An 18158-nucleotide genomic window follows, 5' to 3' on the forward strand; every position below is an offset into this window, starting at 1 on the left:
TTCTCCTCCAACATTGACCAAGCCAGGGACAGCTATGCTGGGCTCTGGTTACCTCCTCCCTTCCCAAGAACATTCCCCTCCCCACCATGACTACCTGAGGACACCCCAGGGCCTGAGTCCTGGGATTTGGGGTGCACCCCACTGAGACCTTCTCTTCTTGCCCCGCCCTCTTGGCTCCCTGGAATTCTGGAGAGGAGTCCCGAGAGGACCCATATAGCACGTTTTGGTGAGGTATCAGGGCTGCCAAAGGCAGGATTTAGTCTACAGTGACCGCTGAGGAATTCCAGCCTGCTGGCTACAAGCCGTCCACTCCCACGGGGATGCTTCTGCCCTTCTAGGAGCCCTCCCCACCCCACCTGGGATAGCCTCAAGGTCCCCACCAAGTCCCCTGTCCTTGCCCAGGCTCTGACACTCCAGTCCCTGTTTAGGGTGGACAGGTGTGGACGTGAGCTGATAGGAAGCCCCTTCAGAATAGGAAGTCCAGTTTAAGACCAGCACACAGGCTGGATAAGCATGTGGGACCCAGGCTTCCCAGAGCACACCTCCTCCAACTCGGCTGAGTCAGGGACACAGACATTCCCAGGGCCTATTTTCAGCAGCTTATCTCCTGGGACCCCCTGTCTGCCTGGAGGTCCAGCCCCAGGGTGAGTTGGCTGGACCTGAGTGTGTGTGTGGGGGAGGGGACTGGAGACTACCCTTTACCAGAAAGATTTCCCATTCTGGACAAAACCAGAAATCAAATGAAGGGGAGGGCATAGCCAACCGGGAGCTCCCTCAGCCAGCCCCACCCCAAGGGGCACACATATACCCTGGCTGGCCTCCAGCCCTGAGCTGAGGCCTGAAAACCCCAAGGAGTCATCTTCAGCTCCGATCTCACTGGGCTGGTTATGGGCCTCCCACCTCCAGAACCTGGGAGACTACCACCCACACCTTAGTGCTCGGCCCCCGGCCAGTGCTGATCAGCCCCCAGCTCTCTTCCTTCCCCACACCCACACTAGGACCACTAGAACTTGGGGGTATCTTGATACCCAGGCCACTTCTCCAAGCACAGAACCTGTTAAGGAACCAGTCGCTGGCACTAGACCCATAGCCCCCCATGTCCTAGGGAGGGTGGACTAGACTCATAGCCCCCCATGTCCTAAGGAGGCTAGCTTGGCCTGGGGGTAGTCTGTAGGGTCTGGAAAAGCCAGAAGCTGGTGGGATGAGGGGGCATCCAGCGCTAAGGATCACTGTTGGTAATGGGGGAGTTGTGGCCCTACACTGGGGAATGTAGGTTCTCAAGGAAGTAGGGGCAGAGAGAAGGCAGACACAGCTGCCTCCCTGGGGCCCCAGTGGAGACAAACCCAGATCCAGGGGGCAGGACAGTGAGAGAGACCACTCTGAACAGCTCAGTTTAGCAGAGTGGGATTGGGGTGCAGTTGGCCTGGCTGATCCCCAAGGGCCTTGGGGATCCCTGGACTTGCTTCCAGGTGGGATGAGACAATCTCTGACATCTGCGCGGGTGGAAAGGAAGCTCACAGGGAGGGGATGTGAAGGCGGGGGCACAACCAGAGACACAGGCGAGAATTCCAGCAAGCCCTCCATTTTGACTCCAGAGGGTGTCAGTGAAGGAAGCACCTGGCTCTTGGCCTGTGGGAGAAGAGGTGTGTGTGTGTGTGTGTGTGTGTGTGTGTGTGTGTGTGTGTGTGCGTGTGTGCAGGGGGTTTCACTGGAGCTGGTACCACTGAAGGAACCTTTGCAGCCTGGCTCCTGGTGCACCGCCCAGCAACGCATAGAGACAAACAGTAGCGCGGCCCGCCCAGGTTTCCACGACAACCGCTTGGAAACAAACACCAAGGCGCGTCATCCTCTGCCCACAGGAAATGGAATTGGGCCCTCCCTGGACTGGACCTGGGGGCGCTGTTGGCCCTGCCCAGCCGGGAGGGGCGGGGTTTGGGAGTTCATTCTCCCCTGTAGGCAACACCCTTCTCCCCTCAGCGCCCCTTGTCAGCCTGAGTGGGGTCTTCACACTTCAGAACTGCTGCCAGCCCCCACCCCAGGCTTTGGGAAAGACGTGCTCTCCCACCACCGTCTGTTTTCAACATGGTTTCCACCGGAGGCTCCCACCCGGCTCCACTCAAAGGGAGGCAGGAATTTTCCACCTAGCATCCGGAGCTGAGAGGACTGGGCATGGGGATGTCTGAACTATCCCCCAGATACCCCCCAGCCAGGAAGCCTTGGCCAGGTTCACATGAGGGTAAAGAGGGCTGGCCCACTCCTTCTCTGAGTCCACCCTGAGGCCCTAAGGACTGGCCCAATCTCCCCTTTGCCTGACCCACCCTCTGCCCCAAAGACAAACCCCACTCAGCAACCATTCTGGCTGCATTCCCAGACAACAGGTGGAACCGAGATGCTGATGCGCACTGTGAGTCCTGGGCCCGGTCTGTCTGGTAGAGGCTGCCCAAACATATCTGCACACTGGAGCTGGTGTGGCCCACCCCTGGTCCCAGATGGCTTCACATGGGACAATGGGCCAGGAATGTGGTCATCAGTCATGCCTGAAGCCATGTGGCTTGGGGGCTGGGCTTGATGGGCAGGCAGGAGGCTCATACCAAGAGCTGGGCTGGTAGGGGGCTGCCCTGGGATGCAGACCAGATGTGAACCAGGACACAGGAATGGAAGCCCAACCACTGTGTGGGGTAGGGGACATGGTGTCCACACCTGCCACCCCTTGCAGGCAGGCCCTGTCAGGGCCCCAAGGGCAGACACCTTTGGGGCCATCTAGGAGTCTGGTGCAGCAGTGGGGAAGCACAGAGCTTCAGGTGGGGGTGGGTCACAGACCGGGTCAGGGCAGGGGCTGAGCAGGAAGCATACCTATGGAGAAGAGCGCCCTCTGGTGGTAGGCTGAGACCTGGCTGAACTTTAAAAAGCAGAGAGCTAGGAGGGCCAGGCCTGGAGGTGTCTCCAGCATCACAGAAAACCCAGACACCTGGACACTGGTCTGGCAGACGTGCCCAGAGTGGGATTTGAACTCCAGGTCCTGAGGCAGCTCTTACTCTCCGTGGGCCACTCTACCCATGCTGAAGAAGACCACACTTCCCCAGCTAAGACGACACCTAGTGGACAACTGTGGGGGAACACAACTGGGCCTGTCAGCTCCCCCTGCCCTGCAGACTCTCCCTCTGTCTCTGTGGACACCGCAGCTTCCTTCCCCACAGGATGAACCTCACTTGAAAAACTGCATCTCGGGGTCTCTGATGCGTCCCAATTCTTTGCTGCTCTTAGCTGTGCCTAATGGGGACATCTTGGGGGAGTGTCAGTGCAAGCTCAGCTCTGTACACATCACCTACCCAAGACCACAGCACTCTTCCCATCACCCTAACTCAGGCTATTCCCTGAATCCCCAGGGTTACCTTCAGACCTCTTCCTGCCCTTCCACCCACTCAGGTTCCTCTGCGGCCCATCCCAGCTCAGTGCTGGCATCACTGCCCAGACCAAAGCCCGAGCCCCTCCCTCCCTCTGGACCCTGACCCTCCCCACATCAGCCTTGGGTACATGATCCCTCCCCCAGCAGAAGCCCCACACAAGGGTGTCAGGCGCACCTGTGGAGACAACAAGGGGATGCCATCTTAGGCTTTTATCCATTCCGCAAACAGAGACACAGCTACGAGGGCCTGAATTCTCAAATTCTTTATTGACTGCAAAAGTCTGGGCAGCTTAGTGTCTGGCCACATGAGGGCCGCGGGGCAAGGCGCTTTGGGGCATGGTGGGTGCCAGGCAGAGGGCTCTGCCCGCAGGAGCTGTGAGGGTGAGGTCAAGGGCAGCATAAATTACACTGGAGGGCAGCAGAGGAGGGAGAGCGGGACAGCCACCTTGGAGAGACCCACACTTGGGGACAGAGGACACAATAGGACATGTGTGGACACAGGGACATAAGAACAAAGGGACATGAATGGGTACGCGGAGACATGGCAGAACACGCAGGAACACAAGTACATGTGGGAGCACTGGGGGGGACATGTAAAGGTACGGGGCATGTGAACACTGAAACACAAAAAAGGATAAGAGAAATACAGGAAGGGTGGAAGGGCTTTGTCTCCCCACTCCCAACACTCACACTCCGACTTGCTGGCACAATGTGCCTGGCAGAACGGGCAGCCCCCTCACACTCGCTACGAGAGCCAAGCAGTGGACCTGGGAGGGGCCAGCAGGTGCAGAGGTGGGTGGGCAAGGCTGCAGACCTAAGGCTGAACTTTGCCTTCAGGGTCCCGGTCATAGATGTAGCTCCCCACGGCCCCAGTGTTCACGCCTGCAAAGACAGGCAGTGGTAATGGGGAGGGGGGCAGGGGGCACTTGAACTCTCCAAACCCCTTGAAGTCCACTCACCCTTGGGTCCAAAGAGGATTCCGTAGCAGGGCTTGTGGCAGTAGGGCTGGCCGTCGTGCTAGCATGGGAAGGAGGGGCTGAGACCCAGGTTCACTGCCCACCTCTGCCTTATGCCTCAGTGGATTCCTATTCCACGTAGGCATCATCACCGGCCTGACTCCCTTCCTGTGGGCTCTCTCACCACGAGGCATCTGCGCGCCGACATGTCTCCGATCCGACCACCAGAGGGCAGCCCCTACCGTGCCGCCCTGCCGGCCCCGCCTCGGAAGAACCGCGCGCTAGCCCACCCTCGCCGACAGGCACCCTGCCCTGCTCGAGCGTGCCCCTCCAGCCCACCCGCGGGCCCTCACCTCCGCGTGTTCACCAGGCGCCCTACGTGCCCCTTGCTTCGCCCGTCCTGCCTCCCCTTGGTCCTACCGTGCCCGTGCGTGCCCCTCCAGGCCTGCACGTCTCCTCCCGCCCACCCGCGCAGCCTCACCTCGGCGTGCCCACCGGGCGTCAGGGTCTTCCCACAGCGCTCGCAGCGCAGACATGGCCGGTGCCAATCCTTGCCTAGAGACGTCACCTTCTCGGCTGGAAAGGGGGACATGGTGAGGCGCAGCGCCTCCGGAGGCGGCTCACAAAGGCTGGGCCCGGTTGGGGAGGGGTATTACCACTCACCGAAATAGACTTTCTTGTTGCAGCGGGGGCACATGTTGGGTTCCCCTGTGAAGGTCGTGACGCTGGAAGCTGGGGGTGAGTTGGAGGGCAGGTCAGGCAGGTCGGAGGGGCAGAGGCTGCCCCAACACTTCCCAGACACCTGGCCCAGTCCACCTTTGCTGGGCCCCTTTGGGGGACCAGTGGCCTTCCGCTCCTCAGCACGGGCCACAGGGACCTCAATGGGGCCGGTGACTTGGGTCCCCTCAGCTGGAGGCTTCTCATAGATGTAGGAGCCTGCGCCACCGATGTTCACACCTGTGGGATGACAAGCACAGGTAGGGTGGGTGACAGAGACCTGCCCATCACCCCACCCTCACCCCAAATGTCTCACAGTGGTCCTCCATGGCCCAAGAGATTTCCAAGAGGGGCTTGGGGGGGCCTGCTCTCAGGATGGCGAAGACCACCCAGGAGGGGCCCAGCAAGGGTAGACTCCTAGGAGAAAGGGGGCTGGCTCACTAGGGGACAGGAACCAGAGAAGGATGGGAAGATGAAGTGGAGGGAGGCACTGCCCAAGTCCACCCTGGGGACCCACCTAAGTGAAGTCCCAAGGCCTTTGCTGCAGCTGACCCCCAGCTAGTGTGCTATTGGGAGGATCAAGGTCCACCACTGGCGGGGAAACCATGCTCACCTTTGGGTCCAAACAGCGTAGCGTAGCAAGGCTTGTGGCAGAAGGGCTTCCCATCATGCTAGACAGAGGGACCGTGGGGGTGAGGGCCGTGCCCCACCTCTGGGCCAGTTCCCAATGGTTTCTTAGGGCTCCCCCCCCCCACCCTGAGGAGGGGCTCACCTCAGCATGGCCCCCTGGCGTCAGCGTCTTGTTGCAGCGCTCACACTTGAGGCAAAACTTATGCCAATCCTTGCCCAAGGAGCTCACCTTCTCAGCTGCGGAGAGGCAGGCCACGGAGGTCAGGGTGAGCCCCGCAGGGCCTCCTCAGGGCAGCCTCAAAAGCCCAGCGTCATTCCCGGTGACAGCCCCAGCTGGGGTTCCTCCCGCCACCACCCTTCTGTGTAGAAACCCACCCACTCTCTCTAGGTCTTGTGGGTAACGCAAGCCCCTGGATCCGACATCTGCCAAGGAGGGGTCTGTGCCGTCAATCCTCCCAACAAACGCACTGACTTTGCCTTGTTCACACCTGCCTCCTTCACAGGCCGGCCCTCACTCTCACTTCTGCCTCCTATTCATACACCTGCACCGACTCACACCTGCTCCTCTCTCACAGATCTACCCCCAATACACATCTGTCCCTCGTTTTCCCACACCTGGCTCCTTCCTCACACCTCAGCTTCTCCCACACCTGTTTCCCTTTACACAACTGTTCCTCCTCACACCTCCACCCACTTACACTTGCTCCCTTCACACCTGACTCTCCCACACTCCTGCCCCCTCCATACCCACCTGCCTCCCCTCCACCACACACACACTTCTCGCCCCCCTCCCCATGTCAGGCCCTAATGGAACTGGGAGTGGGCCTGGTGTAGTGTTTCCTGTATGACCTTGTAGGGTCCTGACCAGGTAAAGACAGAAATGACCCATCCCTGTGCCTCCACGGTCCCAGGCAGGACCCCCACCATCTATATTTAGCTCCCTCATCCTGAGCTCTGAACTCGCCCTCCAACTACCTCAGGCTGCCACTTGGTCTACAAAGGTCTGAGACCAGCTGCCAAGGGTGAGGTCAGACACCCTCCTTGGACCCTCCCCACCCGGCAAGAGGCTGCTAGGGCTGCCTCCCAATAGGCGGAAGCAGGACAGGAAAAGGGTGGAGGGGAGAAGACCGGAAGAATGGCTGGAGCGGAGCTGAAATTCCAAAAGGAAGGGGCGGGCTGAGCGCCAGGGAGGGCAGGCAAGCAGGCTTCCTTGGCTGGACTCCATAGAGTGGAAGATGCCCTGCAGACCCTCATCTGCCAGCCCGGGAGAGTGGGGCACTGGCCAGGGCACAGAGGTCACGGGGCTGCTGGGGAGCACTTAGGTGGTCAGGCTCCGGCACTGAGACCCCCACAAGCTTCCAATGCCATATGCCCCTTGGCTCTGGCAAACCTCTGTGACCCCTCTCTCCCAGGCATAGCCCTCCCCCTAGACCACACCAGGGCAGACAGAGCTCTGGTTCCAGGCTTGGCGTCCCTTCCCTGGAAGCTGTGACAGCTGCAGCTCAGAGCTGCCAGGGCTTCGAGGCCCTGACCAGGCTCTGGGGAGACCCTCAGTCCCACTGAGTGAGCAACACCCAACATGTCCTGACTGGTTGGGAATATGGGACCAACTGGACCTAAGTGGCTTGCTAAGGGATCTGGGATCTGGGGTTCAGCATCCTCAGTCCATCACGGAATCCTGGGTGTCCTGGGCCTGTGGGTTACTGCTGAGTGCAGCCTGGCTGGGGGTGTGGGCCAGATCCCAGGCCTCAACCTCACCACTTCCCGTGAAATGCCAACCAGCCAGTCTGAGGAGCCTTTGTTCTGTGCTGGAAACCAGCACTCTGCAGAAAAGCAGAAGCCCTTTTCCGGGTTGTCCAGAGGACTGCTGGCCAAGGCTGACTTGGCCTGGCCTGACCGGACTCGGAGCAAATTCAGGGACAGTGGAGAAGTACAAGGGCCCTTGCAGGACAGGAAGGGCTCCTGGGAAGCAGCTGGAATGCCCTGGGCTAAGAGCCACCAAACAGCACAGTACTTCCAGGCTGAATCTGGTCCCTCCCCTCTGGGAAGCGCAAAGCAAGTGTGAGCCTCCCCTCCCCTGCCAAGGGGCTTCCCTGTCACGACTAAGGTGACAGGGACGAGCCCCAGACTGTCCTGTCCTGGGTTCTGGAACTAAGCTTGCTTCTCTCAGTGCAGGCGGTGGGGTGGGCGTATGAGAATATGTGGGCAGAACCTTCCCTGGCAAAGTTGGGGGACAATAGGGGGAGTGGGTATGAGGGGAGCAACCGTGAGGACGCAAACCCCGGTATGAGTAACCCAATGGGCTGGCGCTTGCCTTGAGCTCCAAAAATGCCAGGAGGGGGCTCCAAACCAGAGGCATCCAGGCAGAGAAGGTGCCAACCGATTCCCCCTCCTTTTCTGACCTCGAGGAGGAAAGGGGTTCTGGACACCGGTTCTCGGTACCTGCCCTCTCCTACCTACCTGGGGAAATTCACACCATGGAAGAGAGCGCGTTGGGACATGTGCGAGGGCGAGGCCAAGGTCGCCTCCGCGTGGCCCAAGTCCAGACAGAACCTGGGCCCGATCCGGTGTGAGTAGAGGTAGGGGCGGAGTGACTACCCGGGGCCACGCGGGCCTGGCCACGTGTCAGTGGGGAAGCGGATCTGGGGTCCACCCGGCCGGGAAGGGCCAAGAAGGACCCGGAGCCCGGGCTTCTGTGGCCCCACCCGGCCCCGCCCCGTGCGGCGCCGCCCAGCACAACGAGATGCGCCCGTACCCTAGCTAGAAGCGCGCCTCAACCTCCGACCGCGTCCCGGGCCGATCACGCCCCGCCAACCCAATCCAGGCCGGGGACCCCTAGTCCCCACCAGCAGGGTCAGGGTTCAGGAAGGGCCTGCTCGCAGTCTCATTCTTCGGTCGCACCCGCGAGGGCAGACCTCGGGAACCAAGCTCTCGGCCCGCATCCGGGCGTGGGACCGGGCGCACGCCGAGTCCGCGGGGCGTGGGACAGGGAACAGGGGGCAGAACACTTACCGAAGTACACGGTCTTGTCGCACTTGGGGCATTTGGAGGCCATGGTCAGTCGACTGGTCCGCCCGCACCCGCAGCTTATGCTCGTCTCCACCGCCGCCGCCCGGTGCTTGGCCCCGCCCCACCCGGGCTTCCCGCGCACCCATTGGCTCCGCGTTCGGGCGGGGCATTGGGAGCCCGCCCGCCGGACTGCCGGCCGCCTGGGGGCGTAGAGGGAGCGGGGGTGCACCTGCCGGGGGTTAGAAACCGCCCCCAACCCCCCCGCGTGGCGCCCCTAGTCGTTCTTGCCAAAGGAGGCGTCTAAAGGGCCCGCTCTGACGACTGCGGCGCGGTTCACGCCTTGGCTGTTTTCATGGTGAAGTCAGGCGCGGCCGGGCAGTGGGCGGGGAGTCAGCGCTCCCCTGGAGCTCTGGGAAGTGGGCCTGGGCCGGAACCCGCAGCCCCAGGAGACGCAGACTGATGCCTCGACGGGAAGGCCGGGTTCCCGGCGTCCAGGCCCGCCAGGGTGCAGGTGCGGACGCGGGCTCCGGAAGGATCCCCACCCTATCCTGTCGCCCCGCCGCGCGCGAGCTGAGCCCTCTCTTCCCTTTGTTGCTGGATTTCCATAGCAACGGCCATGCAGTGGGATAGGAGCGGGATTCCAGGGTCCAGTCTCAGTTCTATCCAGGTCCTGGTCCCCATCCTCTTCCCCCAATTTAACATTGTCTGTGGTGCTGACGGGGATTGTGTGATGGAAGAAAACTATGAGCGGGGACTGGTGGCAGTCTGGATCTGACAGACCTCGGGGACCCACTAACGCCGGGGTCCCGCTCCACTCACTAAAGGCAACCTATCCAAGCGTCCAACACACAAGGGGCAGACAGGCTGTGGGCCCCAAGGGTGGGGTGGTGGTCCTCAAATAACTTCCCCGCCACCCAGGATGTCCTCAAGCATCCTTCAGGCTCTTGGGTTTACTGTTGGGTTAGTGAAACAAATCAGATGGATCGCAAGCCTCAAGCCTACGCTTAGGATCTCTAGGGTGCCCCCAACCCGCTGTCAACCAGGGGCCACTAACCTGCCCTGCCCTGCTTGGTTGGCTCCACCTTCTGTTCAGACCTCTCTCTACCTGCCCCCTCCCCCACACCTCAACCCACGACAAGGCCCAGTCTGGGCACTAGCCCTGCCCCCAGGGGTCTTCTCCAAGCCTGTAACCTCTTTCCATTGCCCCTTCCCCCAGGGTCCACAGCCTGATTTTGAGGTCAAGACCTGTGGCTCCTCCGTCTACTTTGTGGACCTGCTAGCGGAGGACAAAGATGGGCTTCCCTCAACTTTTCCCAGCCCCTGTTGTCCCCGTATTTTCTGGAGTGGCCGAGGGAGGCAGTCCATGTCCTAAGGCTTCTTGGGCCCCCTGGCCTGGTGCCTCCTACCCCCAGGCCTCACCAGGAGTCCAGCAGGAAATATCTTCCCACAAGTACTCATGCCTCTCACAATCAGTTCGTTTCCATGGTGACAACAACCCAGAAATATGTGACCCCCCCCCCCAAGCTTGACTGACCAGCCAGACCAGGCCCCTCCCTCCCCCACACACACCTCTGGACCTGGGCCAGTCCAGACAGGAGGTAGCAGGCAGGACGCCTCAGGCCAGTCCCCTTCCTGAGGAGGGTGGCCTGGCCCCTGGTGAGCCCCCCTCCTCTCCCCCTGCCCTGGTCCTACTACTGCTGCTCTCCCTTTCCACTGCCAACCCCTGGCCCCCAATGTCTTCAGGCTGCCATGGAGAGGAGAGCCCACACCCTGCCTGGTGATGTGCTGATAACCCAGGAATGGTATTGGCATGGACCCTGGCGGAGTGGAGCCGCAGAGCGGGGGAGGAGCAGCACAGGGATGTCCCCCCCACCCCCACCCCCCGCCCCCCATCGTTTCCCTGCTGCCTTCCTGGACCAGGGCCAGCAGCTCCCTGAAGTGACGGGGCTATTCTGGGCCTGACAGGAAGAGCTGCAGATCGATGGGCAGCAGAGCAGTGAGTGGCCTTGACCTCCCACTCACAGACCAATGGGGGTTATGGGTTGGGGCAGTGGACAGGTGTAGGCAGGGCCCTGGCTGACCATGGGCAGAGGCAGCTGCAGTGGCGTGGCACCCTGCCAGATGACCCATGGCGCCTTGCTGTCCATTGGGGTCATTGGGAGCCCAGTCTACTCCGCTGTGGGGAACCAGCATCTAGGCTGTGGGTGGACAGTGGTGTGCCCAGGACCGTGTCTGGAGATCACCAGACGAACTTCTCAACTCTTGAGGGCTCCAGCCCTTGCTGTGACTTGGCATCGTTAGGGTCAGGGTTGGATAGCACAAAATGGGTGTTGGCCATGCCCCTGGGCTCAGAGCCCTTGCCCACCTGCCTGTGACCCCCTAGGATTTCGTCTACACTGCCCCCGCCAACACACCAACAGTGGGTGTGACCAAGGTACCTGGTGGGTACCCTGACTCTCCTCACCTAGACAGTGGCCAGGACCTGTGAGAGGCTTCCCAGAAGACTTGACCGAAGGTCTAGACAGGATGGCAGACAGCAGGGTCAGGGGAGAAGGCTGGGCAGCCCAGGGGTTGGGGCAGAGCCAGGGACACCTCTCAAGTGCTGGAAGGTCCAGACCAGAGAACGGAAAAGGGACTGGGGGGAGGGCAAGGTGATGGGGCAGGGGTCTTTCAGAGGATCCCTCCTCTTGCCTAGTCTCCAAAGTTCCCACAGGTCTGAGGCAGGACCACCTGCCCCCTTGCAGTCCTCCAACCTCAGATCCAAACCTGCAAAGGCCTAAGAGGGGCTGGCTGATACCTCCCTCAAGGTTACAGACTGGCTCCCAGCCCCACAGTACAGACACAGCAGATAATCCAAGCTGTGAGCACTCGTGGTGGAAAGACCCCAGGCCTCCAGATTAGCTATCAATGGCTGCGGGGTGGGCCCAAGCAGCTCCTGACAGCGGTGGGGTGTGCTGCAGCCATTTCTCGACACCCAGCCCTGTCACCCCACGGCAGACCTGGGAGGCAGGCCAGGACACCCCTTTATCTGCCTCAGGACAGGCACACAAGTGGTTTCTATTTTAGCTCGACACTGAGATTTCCACCATCATAGGCTTCCAGTAGGAAGAGGAGTTGGAGGGAGGGGGGCAGGGCTGCCAGGCGTTCCTGAGCCCAGCACACCTGTCCCACAGGCCTGCAGGGGTGAGGTGCAGGGAGAGCCCAGAGGTAGGATTTCTGAAAACAAGGGACTAGCTGAAATCTGAAAACCCCTCTGTGGAAACTCCACACCTGCTGGCGGGCGGCCCCTCGGCTCTGAGCGGGATGCCTCCGACAGCTGGGCAGGCCCTGCCAGCTCTGGAGGATGCAATGAGTCCTAGGCAGCCAGGCTGTGCTGACCAGCAAGGAAGAAGGGGCCCAGGGTGGTGGGAATGGGCCACTCCACCCTCCACAGGAGGAAAAGCCCTGTTGTCATTGTTGTGAGGCTGCTCGGGACCAGGCTCACTTGGGCGTCCCACCAGCCAGGAATCCGTGGGAGGAAGGCACGTGCATGGACACAGAGCTGGTCCCCTGTAGACGCTGGGGCCAAGGGGCCTGGGCTCCACAAGTACCAGGCAACTGGTCAGGTCTGACTTTGGGGGTGCCAGGCAGAAGGCCCTCAAGCTAAGACAGAGCTTCTGGCCCAGGGTCTGCATGCTCATGGCAGGGCTACCAGCCTGGGGTCCCCACCTGCTCACCTACCTGTTACACCAGCTAGTTCAACAGAGCCCTGCTTGGGCCAGTCCCAAAGTCTGAGGGAGCCTTGCCCTTCACTTACACAGTGAGAGCTGCCATGTGTTGTCTGGGGAACAGGGCTGGATTAGGGGGCGTGTACACAGGGAGCTGTGGGGCAAGGTTCACATATTCAAAGGTGCTGGGGCCTCAGACCAGGAGGTGGGTGTGGATGAAGATATGGGGGCAGGGATGAGGACCACCTCTGAGTGTTATTATTTTTTTTTCTTTCTTTCTTTTGTTTAATATGAAAATTACTTGAAAAGACAAGGGCCGACCCGGCAGGCATCATGGCCGACGCCAACCACGCCGACCCTAACATTCCGACACAGCTCAAGTTCGTCTACAAAAAAAGTAATAAAAATAAAATTTAAAATGGCACCTTCAACAGAACACAACGAAATCTTACAAGCCAGCCTCCCACTGGGACGAGAGACCCCATAGTGTGCCCAGGGCCCCAGGGCGGGCACCATCTCCGCTCTGGCCAAAAGTAAACACAAAGCTAGGGGCTCGGGCATTCTCGGAATAAGTTAACCGCACTTTTCCCTGGTGTCCACAAGAGGCGCGGCATAGGAGGGGCCACTACCAAAAACTGAAGAAGGGAGGAGGAGAAGGAGGAGGAGGCGGCGGCGGAGGTGGCAGGCGGGAGCAGGGCGGAGGCCGCCAGGCCAGGCCAGGCCACTCGGAGCAGGTGTCAGAGCAGGCGGACGGGCAGGTCCAGGCGGCCTCCATCACACTGCCTGGTGCTCTAGGGGGGTAGCTCGCCAGCCTTCCGCCCTAGTCCTCAATGACAATGGGCTCGTCGTTCACGGGTGGCGGAGGAGGTGGCCGGAGAGGCAGCGCCTGGTTCTGGCGCAGGGCAATGGGCTTGTAGGGCCGGCGGGCTGCGCGTTTGGTTTCGGAGGAGGAGAGGAGCTTTCGAACCTTCCTGCAGGTGGGGACGCAGGACGTGAGGCCGGGAATGGGCGCACCCCGACGCTCACCCCAGGGAAGGCCTCATCACCTGGTCTCCTCAGTGGCCATGTAAAACACGTCGTCGGGGGCGTCTATCCAGTTCATCCGCCGCCGCTTCACGGGGGGCAGGGAGCCCCCCCGGATCAGCCGCACTTTGGTGGGGTACGACTTCCCATTGAGCAGTAGGTTCCGGCTTGGTCCCTAGGGCAGAGGGAAGGGGAGGTGTGACAAAGTGGGTGGATGAGGTGGGGCTGGGGGCTGTGCATGAGGACATCGCTCTCCCCCAACTCCTGCAGCCAACATTGCCTTCCTCCACCTCCCAGGCACTCCTGCCAAACGCCCGCGGATGTTATGTGCACACAGGTGGGGTTGGGCCCTTCTTACCATATGCCTGGTCTGTCCATGGTTTGTCAGACCTGAGGAGAGAGGAGAGGACCAAGCCATGAGATCCCGGGGGAGGTGACAGCAGCTGAGTGCATGGCGTGCACAGGAGGGGCTCGGGGCTGCGCTCCAGCCTGGCAGGGGACATCTGGGGGCCTGGACTGCCTGTCCTAGCCCAAAGCCATGGCGTCCGGCCCAGGCCTGCCCAGCAGCTCAGAGCCCTCACTGGATGGACGGACAGTAAGGAGACCTGTGCCCCTCCCCATTCATTCAAGTGAGCCAAGACAAACGAGCAGACAACGCCCAGCCCCGTCACCAACAGAGCTGCATTACGGCGCCTGCCTGGCAGGTCTCAGAGCCAGCCCTGGCCAGATCATCCTGCCGGGAACTCCAGCCAAGGCATGGGTTCCTCCACCCTGCAGGGTCCGGGTCTGGAAGCTACGAGCCAGACTAGGCAGCCACAGCCCAACACGTGGAGACAAACACCCACCGAGGCCACAGCCACTCCCTGCTCTGCCCACTATGAGTGAGGGTGCAAGCCGTGCGCACACACACACATGGGTGCATGTACATGTGTATACTCACATGTGAAGGCAAGTGTGCCCATGAGCATGTATGTGCAGGATCCCATGTAGAGTGTGCCCACCCGCCCTGCCAGCCTCCCAGACACACATTTCTTAGGTGATGTTTGAGTCTTTTCAAGTAGCAGAACCCCGCCTCTGCCAAACAGCCGGAGCCCCAGCCTCTCCTCCCAGCTTCAGGAACCCCATCAGTGAGGTAGAGGCCACAGCACGTGTGTGGCCTGCAGCCCCTAGGAGCCCACAGGAGACACTTACCTAGGTAAGTTCCTAGCCGTCCAACAGATGGTGGAGGGGAGAAAGCAGACAGTTCAGTTAGAGAGGGAGGGCGGAAGGGCTGGCATCCCACAGACTAGGCCCCTGGCCAGGGGTGTGCTAAGGCCTGGTGGGTGACCCACACGAGACAGAGATGGGCACAGCTGTGCCCCCCAGCCGGCCACGGGACTCTCCTGGAGCCAGAAGTTGAGACTGGCATCAACCCAACCGGTTTTTTAAAAAAATCAATTGAACTAAATGGACTTTAAGTTGCTATTTTTAGCAGCTTCTCAAAACAAACTCAAAAGTTCAAAGATGCTTATTGATGAGGGTTAGCTTCCTGTGTCAGAGCATAACTGGCTGTTCCTGAGACACAGGGGCAGTGGGGAGGCCCCTGGGGGGCTAGAAGGGAGGTGCCCGCCCACACCCCCAGCTGCCGTGTAGAGACACACACAGAAACACAGGCTGCACAAGTCAGGTGAGAAGCATGCGGCTGGCATAACACAAGCACGGGGTGGCACAGGCTGCGAGGCAGTCCAAAGCCAGGAGCCAGGCCGGGTGGGGTGGACCGAGGGCTGGCGGGGTGTGGACTGCCTGGCACGCACGCACGCACGCACGCACGCACGCCAAGCATGAGCAGCACAGCACAGACACATCTCGGCCGGCGCCCAGCGGCGAGCCCGCCTTACCCCTACTGGGCATCAGGAGGCGCTTCTTCATGTTGCCTGGCAGTGCCCGGGGCAGAGAGGGAGAGAAGACAGTGTCAGTGGGCACTCTGGTGGGCTTGCCCCCAGGCGGCGCCCAGCACCGCGATCCACACTCACCGTCCGCCCCATTGTGTTGCTCATAGCTCCGCTTGCCCAGGATGGTGGGGGAGCCGTTGTTGATGACGGGGGCTGCCTTCGCGGGCGTCAGACTGCTGGGTGCGCCAGACAAACTCCTCGAAGGTTCAGGCTTCGGAGGGCGCGGGTGGGCCTCTGTTAAAGGATGTGGAGTCAGGACAGCTGCTGGGCAGACCCAGGTGAGGAAGTCCAGGGCTTTGACTTCAGGGTGTCAGTGACACTGCAGACAGCCTGGAGCCAGAAGCTGACCCTGACCGCTGGTGGACTCCTGCTGAGATGGCCCTCAGGCACGGGAGGGTGTCACACCAGAAACCTGAGAACCTCTGACTGGTGCAGGGGGAGTCCACTATCCCATGGCCAGGGCCACCATCTGCCCAGAAGGCTCCCAACCGGGACACGCCCACCACAGTACAGCGTCAGCCCCTCAGTCACCAGCCCAAGGATGGCTGGAACATAACACGCCCCACCCAGCAGACGCTGCATGGCAGAAGACTAGCCAGTGCCTGGGACCTGTCCAGAGACAGACCAGAAGAACTGGCTCACATGAGGTCCTGGGCTGCACCTGCTCAGAGTCTGAGGAGCTGACCACCAGGTTTCCCAGATGCCTCCGAGGGAACGAAGCCAGGCTGAGTGACCACACCTGTGTCTACAGGGAATGAGCTCATGGCCCTAGAATGTCCTCACAGGACAAAACTGCGTCCGTGGTGGAGAGGCTGACTCAGTCCAGGCCTGGACACTCAGCCCCTCGCAGACACCCATTCAAGCCCTTAGTGCAGGGCACCTGTGGTAGTGGACCAAGGACATCAGCAGAGGGTCAGTGTCTGATCTGAGGCCTACAATATACCCCCTTCCTGTGGTCAGCTTTCACCAAAGGCCCACTGCCCAGAGGGCACTGGGGTGCTGGCATGCCCAGGGCCAGCAGGCATGAGGAAAGCAGGTTGTTGGCATTGAACTAGGGCAGGGTGGCAGAGACCACCTTCACACCACCTGGGGCAGGTTCAGGGCCAGGGGACTCCCAGGGTGGGGAGTAGCACAGTTCCCTCTGCTTCTCTTGTGGACGGCAGGCACCCACAGCCTTTGGGCATCACCAGGGTGGCCGCCTCCTTCCAAACCATCTGGCTTGGCTTGCTGAGGTGGGCAGGCTTACCAAGGTACCGGAGCACAGCCTCCAGGGGCTTCCGCACCACCTGCTTCAGCACCAGCGGGCTCTGGGAGGCCTCGGGCAGCCGGGCTGTGCCTGTGGGCAAGGTGCTGGGTGAGGGAAGCTGCCTACCGACAGGCAAATCAGGGACGATCTCCTCCCGCGCCTGGGTCCCACTGAACTGGCAGGATAAGTGGGGGGGCCACTCACACTCGGCCTTGATGGCGGCGCTATTGATGGGCATGTAGGGGTGCCGGGCGGCGTGGCAGGGGCGCAGGATCTCACGGCACAGCCGCCGGGCAATGCGTGTCAGCTTAGTTGTGTACAGATAGAAGGCCTGCCTGGTCTTCATGGCAAACTTGGGGCTTCCGCTGCTCCGAGTAGGGATACCGTGTGGGCTCTGTGGAAGGGGCACAGCGGCCCGACACAACGCCATGACCAGGGGCCCGTGGGCCGGGGTGCAAGGCTGGGCACAGGGAAGAGCAGCACCTGCTTACCATATTACTACGGTTGGGTCCCGGCCGCTCACCATCTAAGCGGGTTGGCATTTTCAAGCCACCATATTTCTTCCAATATGTCCAACAAGAGGCACAGAGACGACACTGCATGTTAGGGGGACCCCAAGAATACCACTGGTAAGACTGTGTGGCTACGGACAACAAAGTTGAAGATATACATGTTCTTAACAGAACCAGCGATGTCAGAGCATTAGAGCTGCCCCCGCCCACGCGCCCACGCAACCGGCTCCCCCTCCCCCACAGGCAGGAGCCCCGCCCACCAGCCCACAGGAGCCCCGCCCATCCGCCTGGCTCAGGTCAGGCTAGGGCCCTGTCTGGGTGTGGCAGGAGCCTGTGGGGCAGCCGGGTGCTGACCACACCATCACTTACTGTAACAGCTCTCGCAGGCTCGGCCAGCACTAGGGCTCTGGCCTGGCGCCCCTGTGCCGTTCACCACACCTGCCTTGACGCTGTTAACGTGGATCTGGTTTGGATTTGGCTTGTTACTTAGGGAACAGGAAAGAGAAGAATAATGGCGTCATGGAGAGCCAGTCTGCAAGGGCCCAAATGTAAACCCTGCCCCCCTTGGACCAGAAACCACTTCTCCCATCGTATAGACCAGAGACTGGTATTGGCGCTAGCCATGATCAACCCTTCTCAGTAAGATGGCCCAGCCTCGTGGCCAAGCACCCCATCCCTGACTCCTGAGGCCATCATGTGTCCATACTGGCCCTAAGCAAGGTGTCACGGGGCTCCTAGGACCCCAAAAGCACCCAAGCCTCCACGGAAGCAATGTGCCTTCCAGACCCACTCACCCTGGTGGGACCAAGTTCTTGCCCATGTCCTGGAGCCAGGCAGGGCACACGGGACCCACCCATGGGGGTCTCTGACCCTGGGACCCCACAGCACTTACTAGTTGGGTATATAAACTTGCTTTAACTTGCTCTCAGCTTCTGCTGCCTTTAAGCGTTTCTTAAAACACAGAAAACAAAGGGTCAGAGGTCAGCCAGATGCTAGCTACCCCGCCCCCGCCTCCCCCCCC

General features: G+C 60.9%; 2 protein-coding genes across 2 annotated transcripts in view; both read right to left on the bottom strand.

Annotated features, from left to right (window-relative positions):
* Positions 1 to 4220: 4220 nt before the first annotated feature.
* On the bottom strand, positions 4221 to 8844 carry CRIP2 (cysteine-rich protein 2). The gene is made up of 8 exons (XM_006839475.1): positions 8722 to 8844; positions 5852 to 5946; positions 5693 to 5750; positions 5179 to 5319; positions 5026 to 5094; positions 4844 to 4938; positions 4366 to 4423; positions 4221 to 4288 (listed from the first exon to the last, which is right to left on the bottom strand). Exons 1-8 carry the CDS (start codon positions 8762 to 8764, stop codon positions 4221 to 4223), a joined length of 627 nt encoding a protein of 208 aa, XP_006839538.1. The 5' UTR covers positions 8765 to 8844.
* A 4401-nt stretch (positions 8845 to 13245) lies between these two features.
* Positions 13246 to 18158, bottom strand: part of MTA1 (metastasis associated 1) — a 37595-nt gene continuing 32682 nt past the window's right edge. Inside the window, exons 13-22 of the mRNA XM_006839593.1 lie at positions 18030 to 18088; positions 17507 to 17622; positions 17117 to 17268; positions 16830 to 17019; positions 16626 to 16715; positions 15461 to 15613; positions 15326 to 15361; positions 13807 to 13838; positions 13472 to 13623; positions 13246 to 13396 (exon numbers count right to left, since the gene is read on the bottom strand). Coding sequence (XP_006839656.1) covers positions 13246 to 13396; positions 13472 to 13623; positions 13807 to 13838; positions 15326 to 15361; positions 15461 to 15613; positions 16626 to 16715; positions 16830 to 17019; positions 17117 to 17268; positions 17507 to 17622; positions 18030 to 18088 — 1131 coding nt within the window. The remainder of the gene's footprint in view (positions 13397 to 13471; positions 13624 to 13806; positions 13839 to 15325; positions 15362 to 15460; positions 15614 to 16625; positions 16716 to 16829; positions 17020 to 17116; positions 17269 to 17506; positions 17623 to 18029; positions 18089 to 18158) is intronic.

Source organism: Chrysochloris asiatica, unplaced genomic scaffold, assembly GCF_000296735.1.
Source record: "Chrysochloris asiatica unplaced genomic scaffold, ChrAsi1.0 scaffold00025, whole genome shotgun sequence".
Classification (NCBI taxonomy): Eukaryota; Metazoa; Chordata; class Mammalia; order Afrosoricida; family Chrysochloridae; genus Chrysochloris; species Chrysochloris asiatica.